This window comes from Acanthaster planci, linkage group LG20 (genome assembly GCF_054643075.1).
Source record: "Acanthaster planci isolate LZ-2023a linkage group LG20, COTS_SCS, whole genome shotgun sequence".
NCBI classification, from domain to species: Eukaryota; Metazoa; Echinodermata; class Asteroidea; order Valvatida; family Acanthasteridae; genus Acanthaster; species Acanthaster planci.
Window position 1 is genome coordinate 625,036 of NC_141796.1, and position 16,850 is coordinate 641,885.

The 16,850-nt window shown below is 43.1% G+C and overlaps 1 protein-coding gene across 5 annotated transcripts; it reads right to left on the minus strand.

Moving 5' to 3' along the window:
* Positions 1-2,719: 2,719 nt before the first annotated feature.
* On the minus strand, positions 2,720-14,119 carry LOC110975539 (uncharacterized). 5 transcript variants are annotated; one of them, XM_022228106.2, is made up of 5 exons: positions 13,869-14,119; positions 12,731-12,849; positions 8,568-8,778; positions 6,857-7,086; positions 2,720-6,564 (listed from the first exon to the last, which is right to left on the minus strand). In XM_022228106.2, the coding sequence occupies exons 3-5, from the start codon at positions 8,753-8,755 to the stop codon at positions 6,236-6,238; spliced, it is 747 nt and encodes a 248-aa protein (XP_022083798.2). In that variant the 5' UTR covers positions 8,756-8,778; positions 12,731-12,849; positions 13,869-14,119; the 3' UTR covers positions 2,720-6,235. The 5 variants fall into 5 exon arrangements, with proteins under 5 accessions (XP_022083798.2, XP_086986916.1, XP_086986917.1 ...); XM_087130790.1 differs by having other exon boundaries at positions 12,735-12,849; positions 13,869-14,118; XM_087130791.1 differs by lacking the exon at positions 12,731-12,849.
* Positions 14,120-16,850: the final 2,731 nt, after the last annotated feature.

Below are 16,850 nucleotides of genomic sequence, written 5' to 3' on the forward strand. Positions count from 1 at the left end.
GTGCCAAATTAAACCCCACTGGTCCGTGGAAGGAACACAATTCTATAAGAATTTAAACTGTCGTTTAACCCATCTGAGGTTGCGATTTCGAAACCATAAGAAAACAACTGGCCAAACTTGTTGAGAGATTTCACAAACGTGCTATGTATATCAAGCTTATTAAACATATTTCGACTGTAACCTTCAAGTACGTCCACAGCACAAGCGAAAAGATGCATTTGAAAAAATTGGAGAAATAAAAAAGAAAACAAAATGTTTACTTTTGATCAGGCAAACAGAAACCGGAAACGCGTGGACTTACCTTTGCTTGTGTCTGATAATGTGTTGATCGCATTTGATCAAACTTAAATTCGACTTGAAAAAGAGCATAACACTTTAAATTCTTCAAGGCCAATTGGTGCCACGTCGATTAGCATGAGACTTTTCTCATGTTATCTTACAGTTATTGCGTGTTTGCTGGCCGTAAAATGTTGTACTGCTTCGTGGAAAACGGCAGACTTTGCTATAACTGAGCATTGATCGGCGCAGCGCATGCGCATGCAAATTTTGTTTACCGAGCTCCGTGCATTTATTCACTTTTCGGAGGGTAAAACCACGTGATGTCTGGTTTAAGTACACGCTTCCACGAATTTACAGTGTCGGTGCATTGCTGGCTCCGCCCACCACGACAACTCGATTCTGAACGGTAGCCATAGCAACTGTGATACAATTGCCACGGATTTGCCTCCCGGAAATGTCCGACTCATTCCGAACTGTTAGTGCACCATTCGGATATGTCGTCTTTTCATTGCAGCTGCTGGTTCCAAGTGAGAGCAGACTGTGACAACAACGAAATCTTGGTCACTGTGACAGATGTTGTAACCACATGACAACTCAGATTGACGAAACTCGGAACATATAGGTACAGGCATCAATACTCAACAGGATGATCTCATAACTCAGCGCCCCCAGACTGGCTTAGGACTGAACTTTTGCTCAATGTGACACTACACAGTTCAAGTTTGGGAGATGGTGGATGGGCTATTGAATCACCTCCCCCCCACCCCCCCCCAAAAATAAAAGGGTAACCCAAAACTTTCAGAGGATTTGGACTAATCTAGAGGATTTCCTAAAGACTAAAATGTTTACAATACCACTAATAAGGGAAAGCAATTTTAAAAGGCCATTAATATGCCATTGTGATGTAAGATTGTGCATGAACACGTATTACCGATATGCATCTTTATCATAAAAATTGCCCCCTATATAATGTACATGGTGCCCCCCCCGCCCCGCTTTTCATATTTCCATGGCCGGGCAAGTCACCCCCTCCCAAATTTCCAACACAGATATACTCCCCTGAGTTACGAGGGGCTTGCTGTGGTTCGTGATTTTTTTTGACGGCCTACAAATCGTGATTTGGTCCGCGCAGGCAATTTTGGACCTATTCACTAGCTTGCAACCTTTATGACCTTAAACTAATAACTGTCGTATTCATGGAGTGAACTTTTCTTTCCTGTTTCGCATGGTGGCAGTGTTCATTTCCGCACTCTCCTTGGCCGTTTTCCAATACTCAACTTCGGCACCGCTCAGGCTTCAACTGTTTTTTTTTTACGAGATGACGTTGAAGCTGTAAGCGCAGTAATTAGTGTAATAGTGCCACAAAACATCAAATAAGATGCAAGAGAGCCAGAAATTACAGTAATCCAATTTAATTTAAACGTGTCAGGTCCTACAATCGGGGATTGGTTTCAAGAATGAAGCCTGAGACGGAGACGAAGTTGAGTATTGCAAAACGGCCCTTATATCCCCCTTGACTATTCCGTGAGACCCAGTGTTTACATTGGACGATGCCAACTCATTTCTTAGTTCCAAGTTTGGAAAAGCTATCGACTAAACATGAGTTTCCCGTCCTCTGTGAACACCTAGAAATTTTCACACTGATCAGTTTCAATGTGAAATAAGATAATTACACCGCCTCCTTCATCCGTGCCACGATTACCCTTCCTCCCAAAAAAGGAAACTGGGATTTTAGTGTACTTTTGAAATTAAGTTAAGCATTTAATTATCACATTAAATTGGAATTCATTGGTTTTAACAGGCAACAAATTCCAAATTTATTGAATTTTAAGCAGCACTTTTAACATAGCAAGGAATACGAAGCAAGCTCGTAGGCAAAGTGCGTTTATAAAAATAATATTAAACAGGAAAGCACATTTTTTTAGCCTCTTCCGTCCAGGTTGCTGCATGCAATATATAACCTCATATAAGTTACTCAAACAGGAAGTTGGTGGCTTCGCCGTGTGACAACAAGCGTTCTTTCGTAAGTTGATGGGTTTCAGGATTGAAAAAGTTTGGCACGATCGATGTTTTGCACAGTGTACTGAAGTCCGCGTTCTTTTCAGGACCTCTTATGTCCAGGGTTCCACCACAAACTTCCCCTTTCCACTATCCATTCAGTAGGCCTACGACTGCTACTGTCGGTAGGCAAATTGCAAACCTTCAAATCCAATCTTGTCAGGCTCACATTGGCTAACATTCTCCTCATCCTTTTGCATAAATACACCAGCGAAATATATTATTATCGTATAATAAATAAGCCCTGATCCAAAAGGGTTACTCTTTTCAAGGCAAAACAGCGAGTCATAAACAACACCATGGAGTAAAAACCACTCTAAAAGGGTGAAGTTTACTAAGGAGGGATGCATATCAAAGTGATAATTCACTATTTTAGAGTGTATTTGTTTTACTCCTTTGGAGTTCAGATCGCTGAAAATCTGTTTACTGTTCGTTAAATATACAACGCCGTAATATATTTTCTCGCAGTATATATATACATACATATACATGTACATTATACCCGCAAAACGCCCAATCCGGCGGTATATGCTCTTTGGCTGACCAGAGGCGGATCTAGAAATTTTCCGGTGGGGGGGTTCAGGCCCCTGAGATTGTTGCAAGCAGGCCGAGGCATGTAAAAATGCATTGCTTTGTTATCAAGTACAATTGATAACCCATTGGATTAGATGATGTCATCTTTTTAAATTAATGATAATACGGACGTTTCATAATATTGACCAATCACCGAGCGCGAATCTGTCGACCAAGTACGCGTTTGGAAAGGGTCAACAAATTTCGTGCGTCGTGATTGGCCAACGCGTTGCAAACTCTTGGAGGCGCACTATTGTGAATCGCCCGAATTTGTGAAGGTCTTCATCCAGAAGAAGATGCAGTTTCCTTCCGATCCTTTGAGAAGAGAACACCGCTCTTCTTCTTGGATTCGTCTCTCATCAATGCCCTCGCATGAAAAAAAAGAGAGCAAGTAATCATTTTCACACTTTTCGAAACCGGGTCCCCGGTATGACTTTTTTCGTTTTGTTTTGACTCTCTTGGAAATACATGTACTGGAAAAATTAATGTCTCCTTGTTGGACTTTCAAGCTTGAAAGTCATACAAACCACCGTGACTTAAGTCCGTACCTAACTGACCCCGTACAGGCCAAGCTTCATCCAATGTTTAATGTTATATCCCGAATAGTTCAACCTCGTATTCACACACATACCAGTTTCTTTGGTCAGGTGGGAAGGTGTGTCACTTTATAAAACACCCATGCTTTTGGTCCGCGGCAACCGTACACGTACGTCCTAATCTATCCAGTTATAAAGTCCATCTTCCAATGTCGTGTTGAAAACGCATTTACTGCCTTGGTGCTGTACCATTCGTGAGTTTCTTTGACTTGGAAACAGGGGGCAGCAGATCGTATTATTGTTTAACGATACAGAATAACGCAGAAATTCAATTATTTGAACATGGAAACTTTGCTTGAATCATAACTTAATAAATTATTTGAATTAGTAACAAGAATAGATAATTTTAAAAAAGAGGTTTTTGAAGAAAAATAGTCATTATGTACAAACTGCATTGCATTGCATGAGCATTGGATGGAACATATACAAAACCGACATCAATTTAAACCACGTATGTACAAAAGCAACGTTACCGTGTAAATGAACATACAAAACACGTAAGAAACAAAAGCACAGTGGGACCCGAATCATTCTCGCGGATGCATTTCCCACATCACGAGATTCTTCAAACATCAACCTTAACGCCAAAAAGATTATACAGGCGTTTCACAATAGCGCGCCACCAATTACAATGCCTTTCTAAAAGCGCATTGAATACAGCCGTTTCACAATAGTGCGCCACCAAGAGTTTGCAACGCGTTGCTAATCACAATGCACGAAATTTGTCGACCCAATGCGCGTTTGGAAAGGGTCGACAAATTTCGCGCGTTATGATTGGCCAACGCGTTGCAAACTCTTGGTGGCGCACTATTGTGAATCGCCCGTATTCGCGAGTTGTAATTGTCAACGAGTTGCAAACTCTTGGTGGCGCGCTACTGTGAGTCCCTCGTACGGGTTTGATTTTGTTCTTTCAATGGTCAATTTCGGGTGCTTGTTCTTGACACGGGTTTCTTGTTCTGGAAAGTTCGAACGGCGGGAACTTGACTCAAGAACACTGTTCTTGGAACTGGATCACACACCACCTCAAGGAAAAACTCGTGAGATTTTGATTTTTGAACATCTGCAAAAATTAGAGAGATGGGTCATACAGCCAGAGACAATGGGCATTTTTGTAAAATTAGCATCAATTCTTTTCCATACCACAGAATGTTCCTGTTCCTGTTTAAATAGAAAAGAATTAATCCCAGTTTTCTAAGCATTACACATTCACCGCATAGACGCGCAAGTTTGTGCGCGCTTGACGCGGAGCACGTCGAGTACGCGCAAGGACGCTAGTCTGGAATGTATCCGGTTCATAAGTGTGACGTCACTGAAGTTTAAACCACGCCCACTGCACATGCACTGCACATAGAGTTACATGCATTCATCCCCGTTTACATGGAACCATGGAATCGGAGGTTAACGCGCAAGTTCAGCGATCGTCCAATGGGAGCCTGCAAATCGTCACTTACGAACCGGATAGAATATCCAACACATAACTAACCTACACATAACTGTGCGTACAACAAAATCACTTCGGTACTCTGTAGGCTTCATGCGCACGCCAAACGCGTGCAAGAACCCGGTGGGAAAACTTAGTATCATCTGTCTTTTTTTCTCCGGTGAGGGTGCACTTCAACTCTGGGCAGATAAGGTACCCATGGGATATCAGATGAATACTTTTTCCTCTGATATCTATGATTACACTATAGAGTACCAAAGTGATAAATCTTCTGAGAACTATCAGTGTAATAGACCGATCAATTAAGCCCCACCCCCTGCGCACGTTGGCACTTAGAACGTCCTCTTCTCCAATTCCACGCTGCTTCCTCCAGTCGCGCGCATCATACACGCGCGCGGGCATGTCGGATTTTGTGCACGCATGTCTGACACAAATCACTGCTGTGATTGGTCAGAACACAACTGGGCGGGGCGTAATGGATCGGTCCATTCGACAACCACAATTAGAAGCCATTACCAATTATCGTATAGCGCCGAAGGCGCAAGATGGACAACTCTGCCCAAAAGGTGTAATTACCATGGGCGCCATTCGAGCAAGCGATACACCTGCGTGTTTTACGGTAATGCTTTGGCGCAGGCTCACCAGGTGCACGTGCCTGTCGCAGCGCCTGCGCCAATGCAGTAATGTGCATTGCGCAGGCGTATCGCTTGCTCAAATGGCGCCTATGCGATTACAACAATTTACGTGTATTCGCGGTGAAGTTCTCCATCTTGCGCCGCTACGCGGCGCTATACGATCTTTGGCCATTACTGTGGTGGCACAACGCTCATGGACAGGTGGTACGCGCGCCTTACATGCCTCTTCGACCAATGAGTGCGTTCGATTAGCTTACACGTGTAAGTCAAACCTACACGAGAGCGTTCGTTTAGCCATCACGTGATGTTCGTGCCTGCCCTGGTGTCAGCCACCACTACCCAAACTGGCAAGCGGGTCTCTGGAGGCTGCCCGAGTGTAATGACGTCACGGATGGACTGTTCGAGCATGGACGTATATGACGGAACGTGGCGGGGACTTGACCTTTTTCCCAGAATGCCTTGGAAAACACACTGCAGCGTTCGATAAGCCTCATTTTGAGGCTTCCCTTGAGTGTAACACCGGTGTGTTCAGGGAAGCTAATCGAACGCACCCCATAGGGTGTCGCGATTTTCCAAAAGCACGCGCACGTCAAGCAGAAGAATGTGCGCCTGAGTGCGGTGCCACCGCAGTTACGGCGTCTTATAGGATTAGTCTATACTGAAGTCTCCAATGTGCGTGGACGTCCCTCATTTGAGCTGTGATCAACCTTCGACCAACTCTGACGAATCTTTCTGGGTCTCCAGTAGTAGACGGCGGGCAAAGTGGCAAAAATGACCACTATGACGGTCACAACAATGACCAGAATGGTATCTCGTGTTTTCCATCCACTCTTGGGCTTGTCTGCCGCCGGTTTTACAGGGTTAATGTTGGGCTCAGAGCCAAGGTTGTTTGGGGGGATGCCTGTTGTCTTTACTGTACCTTCTCTGGACCACGACGAGGTGGTAATCCATTCGACTTTGGCCGGTTCGTTCAGGGAGCCCTCTGTGGAATGCAAGAAGGCAATTGAAAGTTCCATGAAGTTAAGACTGTTTACAGAGGACACCCTATGGCGATTGGTGAAACAGAGTCGCGCACCAGCTTTCGAGTTATTGTGCGATAATAATTGTCAAGTGTCGTCGATTAAAAAAAAGATACATGACAGTTCTCAGTACCATCAGTCCTTCATTGTCACTGCTCTTTGTTAATAATTCATCTTTGTTGAAATCAGCAGAAATAAACAAAAATGGCAGGACTATTAACAAAGTTAATTCACTGATGGTTCTGCATGTCTGACCTGTCGATTTAGACACGACTTTGCTGGGGTCACAGGGGTCCATCATCGCTGACAGATTTGTGAAGTTATTGGGATCCCCGGGCAGCCTACAGGCGTGAATGGTTTCGTCCAGGACACAGTCTGCCACTGCGCACTCTGTTGCCGAGCAGGAGGTATCAGCGAAGACAGAGCATGGGTTTATCTCCTGAACCCCGAAGTTACACCGAATGCAGGGCATGCAGAAGTAATATCTGTCGGCAGAGGTATAGGCAAACAAAGGAACTTGTTATAAGGATGCCGTCCATACTTTTAACACATAGGAACTGGGGCCAAATTAACGAATTAAGGGATAAGATAATCTACTTTCCTGAGAGATTCACAGGGCATATACCATGGGACTATATACGCAAAGACGTTAAAATTACATGGTTTTAATACTTTCTATGAAAATTCAGTGGCAAGCACTGTTGATGCCTTCTCATCCTCAAAGGAAAGATAAGCCATGTTTAAACGATGTGGCTACAGCCTCTGCGATATATACACTCGAGTTATTTCAAGCTGCAGCCACGAACTTTCGGCACGGCCCATCTCCTTTCAGTCACTAATCGGCCAAGTTCGCCAGGTCGGAGCCTCGCGGTACCGTCATCGTACAAAAGAATAACCCTATCACGTCACTCGTTATTCTCATGTGTATATCTCAACAAGTCAAATCATTCTTCAACATGTCACTGTTCAGTGCCAAAGCATGCACATAATGCCATAAAGGACAATTAGAAATGATAGTGCAGATGTCAAATGCATCTGCGTTTCTGGAAAATTGGTGGTCATACCGCTGGTTTATGTATTTCAAAAACCTACGGACAATGTACATGTACATGTCTACACGAGCACGATATGAACCGCATACGTATTCCGTAAGTGGAGACGGCCATCACACCCAAGGCGCATGTCTTCAAGCGCGCGCGCACTTTGGTAAATCAAGACACTCTATTGGTTGGAGGAAAATTTAACGCACGGGCACGGTGCGTACAGCCCTGCGTTAATGGCTACTAAATATGTTCCATTGATTTGTCTATGCAGTGATGGCCATGGCGCAACTCTTGGCTTGTGGACATGTGCACGAGCATCACATTGTTACACCCTGCTCCGATCAACAGAGGTTTTTCATGTGACATAAAATAATGACAGGTAAGGGCATTTCAGGAAGCATACTGTGTCCGTGGAAGCGCGTACATTTTCGAATGTTTATTTCTATCGGTAACTTCATGTACGCCGAAATGTTGAGAGACTTTGAAGACGCATGCATTTCCGCGAACCTGAATTGCATACCGACCGTCTAATATCACGTGCCTGAAAATCCTCTATATAGGGTGCAGTGAATGAGCCAGTTCGTTATTTCAACAGCGCATGCCATGCCCAAAATGAAGCGCTTTCGAGGCCGTTCGGAGGGAACGTGCGAGGTGTTTCCCAATCCGCAACGCGGCCAAAACATAGGTATCAGGACAAAAATGGCCGAATGACCTTGGACAAGCAAGCCCGCTTTGCTCCCAGGTCGAAGGACCTTGCTTTTTTAAAGTTCTGAAGTGTCTCATTGCGTCATGGATAATGGTACCCGGCGCTGGCATGCATCAAGTCATCCCACTGAACAATGTATCATGTCACGTGAACTTATCACCAGTCTCGTTCATGGGCGTGACCATCCGGAGTTAGCAGTCTTTAATTATTGACTTACTTAATTCGGCCGTTCTTTCTGATGCGTTCATGGTAGGTCTCACCCGGTACTCTGTCTGCGTTTTTCACCACCACGACGTACTCGGTCCTTTTCTTACAGGCAGGCCATGCCGTGTACACAGCCGGATGAACGCATAGGACTGAGCCGACAAGGAAGGCCAGGGTAGCGCACTGAAGAACTATCCACATTGTTCTCGTGGTCCCTTTTATTCCTGGGGTGAACATAAAAAACAATTAAAAGTGACACCTTTAAATGGAAGTCAAATTAAAAAAGTCAGTGGATGAACAAAAGTGATTTTGTATGTGAAATTGATTCCATTGAAGGCTTTCAAAGATTTTACTCAGCTCATAATATGGACGATACGGGCGTTTCTCAGTAGTGTGCCACGCGTTGGCCAATCACAATGCACGAAATCTTCGACCCTTTCCAAACGCGAAAGGTGGGTTGATAAATTTGGGCAGAAGACTTCTCAATGAACCCTGTTTTCCGGGTATAACATCGCAGCAACAGCGCCTTTAGTTTATCAGAACAAGCATGATCAATGCTAATTATTTTTGAGCAAGGTAACCATAACCAAATGTCATTTACATGTAGTTTGTATATGCTTAAATTAATGGTATAGGACGCCCCCAACGATGGAACGAAGTCAGTTTGTTTGAGAATTTGTCCATTGATTAGTTTGTCTATGGAAAAAACACCCCGGCGCCCAAAAAGGTCAAAATTAATTCGTACGGGCATTTGGTGCACCGTGACAGTACACGGTGGCGTGTTCCCAGTCCCCACAGCATTCAGACAATAATTATAAGGTCGCTTCCTGGAAACGGGGAATCCCCCTCTCGCACGTAATTGCGGCATAATGACGAGTGTACGCTTGTGCGTGGGAGTGGTGTTGCAATCTACATGTTAAAGGGGAATTATTTGTACTCATGGCGCTGTGCCAACTCGTGCAAAATGAACCTTGAAAAGAAACCCGGGGCACTGTTTGCTGCAGGACGCGAAGGCACGATCGACGCTCGTGAAATGGAAAAAAACAAAAACAAAAAAAACCAAAAACAAACACACACACACACAAAAGTAGCTCGACACAACAATGTGATGATACATATTTGGCCCACGTACTGCATGAAATAGAACTAAGTGGCCTTGTCTTGCAGATAAGGTAACAAAACGAATTTCACAAACTGACATAAAACAAACCGAATACACTGTGTAGGCTTTCAAAAAGGCCTAATTGTAATACATGATACTTTGTTTCTGCAGGGTGAAAAATATACACAACTGTAAACATCCATGACATGTATAATTCCCATTAATATTTTCACATGTAAACCAGGTTCTTATTAAACATGTAAGACTTAATTAGTAAAATACAAGGAAATACTCTCTATCGAAACTTCTGGAGTATATTTTTCTTCCTTTTTGTCGTTGCCATCGTGACTGTGACTGGGGTTAAGTAGGTCGGTCCATGCACCTAATAAGACAGTCACTGCGATTTAGTGACAGATATCATTCCATTCCGTCGACTCGCAGTTCGAGATTTATTTATAGAAACTTGCGTAGCGGCTGCGTACCTCTGCTAGCGGTGGTCGCCTTTGATGAGCCTTCCGAAATTCGGCGAACCCTGGGAACTTAAGCCTCATAAGAGTCACGAGGATTTGACTCACAAAACGTTCAGACTAAGTTCAGCATAATTCTCTAAACGAAGCCCAACTGAGCAGCCAGGTGAACCTCTAAACAAAATGGGGACAACATAACCTCAACCTAGCTACAGACGCAAAACGCATTTTCAAAACACAACAGAAAGACTATCATGCGTTGATGTGCAGAAACTTCGGGACGGATGTTTCTGGTAAATATGACACAATAACGTTCGAAGTGCATTATTACCAATCAGTTGAATCCCAGATAAGACTTGAAGCTTTGCATCACAAAGGGATAGACTTTACTAGCCAAACTAATCCTACAATATTTTTTCTCATATTCAAGCACCATTTCGTCACCTTGGCAACTAAAAAAGGAGTTTACTGGTTTTGATTGGCTCGAAAATTCCACTTGGTTATTGTAATTTGTCTTGGTTTCGAGGCACCAAAAGGCAACAAAACATGTCAAGGATAGGAATACAGTATTCGATCCTTAGCTGAACTTTGTAATCACCCAACTTGAGCCATTCGTTGAACTGATTTAAACAATTGACAAGAAGCGCTTATGTGACACCACAGACAATCACTCCATGATGTAATAGTCAACTGAACGATAAAGCATGACTGGCATTCCAACATACCACAGATGGACCTAGTTTTGCCCAGTTTTTCGCCTCGAGGCACAGTGAATAACAATACAAGAGCCATGGACCCGCTACCTACTGCACATCTACCTGCAGTGCGCATCTGCATCACACAGTTAATTGCACAATCGCCCCGACACTGAACCCAGTGATGAATGGAAAATGGGAGTGTATGTCTGGCAGCCTATGTCGCACTCCTGTCAAACTCGTGTTACGCGCGTGCAGGGTCCTGTTCCGACCATTTAATATCATATGCAGCAAGGTATGAGAGGAGAGACCCCCCCTGCTTTGTGTTGGTCATTGTCCCGCAGGAATCTGGGGAATTCCTTTCAGACATCGGGGGGGGTGTTAAGTAACAATAGTCTGGAATGTTTATGGGGATGGGGGGTACCCCTCGGTCTCATTTCTTGCTGGGTATATTTAATATCACTCTGAATGTATCGTTACCATCATGCAATCTGTAATTGTATGGAGCCATGGCGAATCGTTCTGACTCTTCTCTGTTTATGTTGTCGTATTATTTGTTGCATATCCTCTTTAAGGCGTGGTAAAATCGATTTTATGTATCGAAAGAAAATACGTGCAATTGTTTTACACTGAGCCGTCCATAATCATAAATACTGGCAAACAAACATCACTGGAAGGAGCCACCATAACTTAAAACAAAAAAAATCACTTCAGTCAGAAATCATCGACTGACCCCCCCCCCATAAATTTGGGCTCACGTATTATGGTAGAAGGTTACAATCCCAACCCCAAAAGGAAACCGATCTTCTGTGGTGTATTGTAAAATGTTTTAAAACTGGCGCAGTCTATTTTTCTTCCGAAACTGTGTGCCGTGTTTCCGAAAAACCCGACAATTTCCATAGCATTTTCGCTCAGGTTGGCAGTTTATTTCGGGATAAGAAATTTTATGTTTGACGAAAATGATTACACGGTTAGTTGCCCCTGGGAGAAAAATGGAATAACCCGTGGGAGAGCTTACGTGCTGAATTCAACGGTCAGAGGTGTGTACGTAAGTAAACAATACGGGATGCACATGGCACTCGTGACCGCCGTCTCAGTGGAAATTTACTGCTGACAGCTCCAATGCTGCTGAAATATTCAGGTTAAAACTTCAGGTTCCATTTGGTTGCAAGGAAGAATAATACTCACAGCCAAGCTATTTCAGAATACTGAGCTGCACAGGTTGTGTTAAAAGCCCACAATATTATTGAACTTTTAACTCATACAAGCATTTCCACTACGAGTCACTGAGAGAGCTGGTAATTTGTGACGTCACGTCGAATTTTGTTAGATTTGGCTAGATTGGGGTTTAAGATGAAATAACACGGTCGAAATGCCATAACACTCCAACAATTTTTTTAAAATCTTGTATCTTAGATCTTAGTAACAATGAAGCTATCACGTAATTTTCCCAAGCACCCCAGAAAACAGAGACATACATATTTTTTCTATACTGGAAATACTTCCACATCTCCACTTTTCACTCAGGTTTTTTAATGTTTTGCTTTCCTAAGAACCGTTCACAAGGGAGGACAAGCCGCTGAAAATATTGGCATTGTTCCCGTAAATCAAAATATCCAAGTCAGGAAAGGACAATTGATAGTCATCCAGAGAAATGAGTTGAATTGGTTTTACTCCACTTTTTTCCCCTACTACTTGACCTTGAAAACTAAAAGCACCCGAATTACGATATCGAACTGCAGGCTTATTATTGTAAACAACTTTCTATGTTTGAGCTACACGCCGTCTCCGCTCGGTGTACATGCATAATTGCGCGCCAGCATTACACGTTACACTTAAATCATGAAAAATGTAAACAAATTTTGTGCACTATTAATAATTATTACATATCAACTAAATGCACTGGACTTACTAACTTCAAGTTGAAGGTCGATCCTAGGTCCACGTGGCCGGTCGGGCTTTCAAATTCTGGTGACGTGAGTTCGCACACTGTGGACGGTACCGACGTATCGACTGTAAATCACAGCTAGCCTACATGTATTTGTCGGAGAACAAGTGATCCCGATTTAGGACACTTTGAAGTAGATTAAACGATTTTCTTGACGAACGGAATCAGTTTTCCGTTTTTGAATTCCTTTAAGCTGCCACTGTTTTGTTGTCACTGCATGTACATGTACATGTATACTGCGTAATGCGCGTAGTAAAACCGTCTTATGTGCATGCTGCGAAGGTGTTTTGTGAATGTAATCGCTGCGCAATGGATTAATAACCTCGCGGGCATGCACCAATCAGACACATTGGGATATTCCATTCTTATTCAAGGGAAGAGTTCAAGAGCTCACAAGGTCATACGTCACACAGCATCATACATGTACAATGTACATGTACATTGTGTACTTTAAAATGCAAAGCATTTCCTCTTTTTCTCTTCCGACAAAGATTTTTGCGCATTTGCCTGGCAAGTTGCCCAAATCATACAATAATCCAGACTGCGCTGTTACGCAAAACATATTAATCTGTGTATACTTTCCACGACAGCCCGCTATTTCAGGGCAAATATGGATTCGCGATAACATGATGTAAATACGTATTCGAGATTTTCCCAAATGCAAACTATGCATGGACGTTAGCCTTGTGATGTTGTTATATCGTTGGCATGGAGTACTGTTTACAGTTTGTAACTAAGCTAGATTATGTTGCATTGCAGAAAATGATCACACCTTTGCACGGGCATTAATTTTGTCATGTTGAATTCAACCAGCTAGACCAACAACATGAAACTATTATCCAGTACTCCAAAGAATGTGATTATTGAGCCGCAAGCAGTCTTACAATGCCAGTCTAGCTCATCTCAATAATAATACCGATCGTAAGAGAGCCTATAAAGTCATTTAACAAAATTACACCCCTATAGGTTTTGCTGACAGACAGACAAAAAGAAGTTCGCTGAAACAGAACCTGCAAAACAACAGCAATCAATAAAGACGAAAAACACAAACATTGATATAATAGGCTAACATAAAGAGGGGAACTGAATGCACCAGACTTACCGAAATTCAAGAAAGTTGCCTTCTTAATTCACTTGTTCCAACTGTCTATGTGAAGGCGGTGGCGGCAAACTGTTGATGTTAACCTTAAAAAGTGGTAAAATTCTTTTTACTAAGGATCAACCTAATTATGCAGCTATACGTTGTTAACGACATAGGCTTTTCTTTACTGTTTGAAGTCTTCTAGTCTCACAAGGCGTCTTCCCAAGGCTTCCAGTCCGAAGGATTAAAACTGCATTAAACGGACCGATGTGCGGCTTAATGTGAATAAAATTGCCGGGATATTTAAAAAGAAAAAAAAAATGAATGGAGGGCGAGACACTATTATCCCGGGGGGGGGGGGGGTTCACGCGCAGCCGCAGTTATTGTACATCACTGACTTGGAGTTGTGCCAATGTAACAATGAATATGATGACGCAATCAAGCAGCAGGAAATCGCTGAATCTAACCTATACTGTTTGCTGTTCCTGCGCAAGACAGACCAATCACCAGTAAGAATACGACTTACGGTTGATTTATTAAATATTATACCCAGACGGAAATACTGAAAGTAGGCCAAAGTTAAGAATTACCCATGATTTAGACAGAACCTTAGGTTTTCAAACTCCCCCTCGACTGAGACACAAGTGTAACTTGGCTTAACCATCAAAGAGCCGTGGGGGGGGGGTTAGAATCCGTCTCCGCCCCGGTTGATTTTTTGCTGATAGCATCTCTGTGATTACTTTCTGCTTGCTAAAACGTTTGGACAATTTTTTCCAATGCATTAGGTTAATTTTGACTCCAAATATATCGAAATTGTATTCGGTGTTCTCTCTCAGTGAAGAATTTTAGGAGGCAGGGTGAAGTACGGGACCATTGACTTTGTACACACATCGTACAAAGGGCAGAGTGTATAATTAATGAGTCATAATTATGCACAAACTTAATTAATTTACATATAATTTCGCTCAGACGATTAGTATGTATGTCTGTATAACACTGCCAAATTTCATTGAAACACATCATCGTATGGCCGAGTTTTGAGGGAGGGACAGATTCCGCCCCCCCCCCGGTGAGAGAAGGCTAAAAAACCCGACTCTTTTAGGGTGAAAAGAAATTTTTTTTCGAGGACACTGGTTTTAGGACGATTTTGTACCTCGATCGGCTCCAACGAGAGAGATCATATCAGAACTATTTCTAACCACCTACGTGTACATGTACAGTAACGTACAGGTGGGTACATGAACATGTACACGTTGGCCTATCAGTACACTCCGTATTTTCTGAATGAAATTACTGTTACGCAATGTGCACTCAGTCATTATGATCGTTTCTGCGCAGATTTGCATGTGCCTTTCTGGGCAACAAACCAACTGATGACGGGCGACATCACCCACAGATATATAAACGCATGTCTGTGACATCAACAAGAAGTGGCGTGCCCAAATATTTACAAAAACTCTAATTCTGTATTCCCTCGGGGACTTTGTCGGGGGCCTACAAAAGGCAACAATTTATAATAGCATTTTAAAAATTGAGAAGATGTTGGGATAACAAATCAGGGTTGTTCGCACTTAATGGACTTCATCTGACTCCATGTCTTCGGTGGTTACTTTCACATGAAAAATGGAATCGGTGGATGGCGACCTTTCCGTCGCCGCCTTCCATTCATGTTTGCACTTCGCGCGCACCGGGTGAACAGGAATGCATGTTACAAAATAAAACCCGCCAGGCCAAAGTTCATGAAATGTGAATAATATTCTGTGCTTGAATCTGAAATGCATTTCTAAGTTCTAGTCATAGCGGGTCGCAATTTCGAAACCATAAAAGAGCACTTGGCCGACTCAGACGTTGTATTTCAACCTTGACAGACATCGACTGTAACGTTCATTTTACACATCACAACTTAAGCAAAAAGATGCATTTCAAAATTTAGAAGAAATAAAGAGAAAACAAAATTTCTATTCTTGATCAGGCAATCAGAGCCCGGAAATATTACTAAACTATGAACTTGCCTTTCTTTGTGCCTAACAATGCGTTGAGTGCACTTGTGTATTTGAATTTGAAGTCAACTTGAAGAAGAGCCGAACCCTTCACATGAACATCCTTCAAGGCAATTGGGCAGCGCAGTGATTAGCATCAGACCGCGCTATCTCACGTTAATTGCGTGTTTGCTGAGCGTTGAAAGTTGGGTTTTGCAGAAAACGGTAGTCTGCGCATGCTCATGCAAACTGTTTATCGATCATTGTTAGGCCTATCATTTGGGGTGAGTAAAAAATTCATGATGTCATGTTTCGGTGAGCGCGGCTTCCGCGAATTCGTGGCTGGTAGAGTATTGGGTATGCTAGCACCGCCCACCACGACGACGACATTCATGACGGGAACCACTTCCCCCGGGTCCAGAATTGCCCGACTTGTTCCGAGCCCTATACTCATTACCGTCGTCATTCGGATGTCTTCCTTGCGCGCAAAGTGGGAGTTGAAAAAGCTATATAACGACATGTTGGCCACATGTGTCAGATGCTGTAGTCTAAATCCCGGGTTTCGCGACCAGGTTATCAGATGAGCAAATACTCAAAAGTTGACATTGATACTCAACAGTATCTCACAACTCAGCGCCTGCGGACTGGCCTCGGAATGAACTTTTGCGGAACCTGCAGTGCATGACTTACACAGTTCAAGTTCGCACGGATCGATGGTTCGAACTGTGACTCAAACTAATCACTTTACCGAATGAAAAAGCTGGGAAATGATCAGCACGCTACACAAACGTAAGTGTATAAAAGAGTTGCAGCAACAGAGACATAAATGGCGGGCAAATTCCCCATTTCAGTCTATGAGCTCAATTGAGCCGCGACACATGGAAAGTGGGCTGGCAGATCGTGTGCGGCAAGACGGAACGGACGGGCATGAAAAAGTACATGTATTTCAAGGGGATTGCTGCCTGTACTTGGTTTGTAATGGCCCATATTTTTCCCGCCATTTAAATTCTTATTCTTGGGTTCC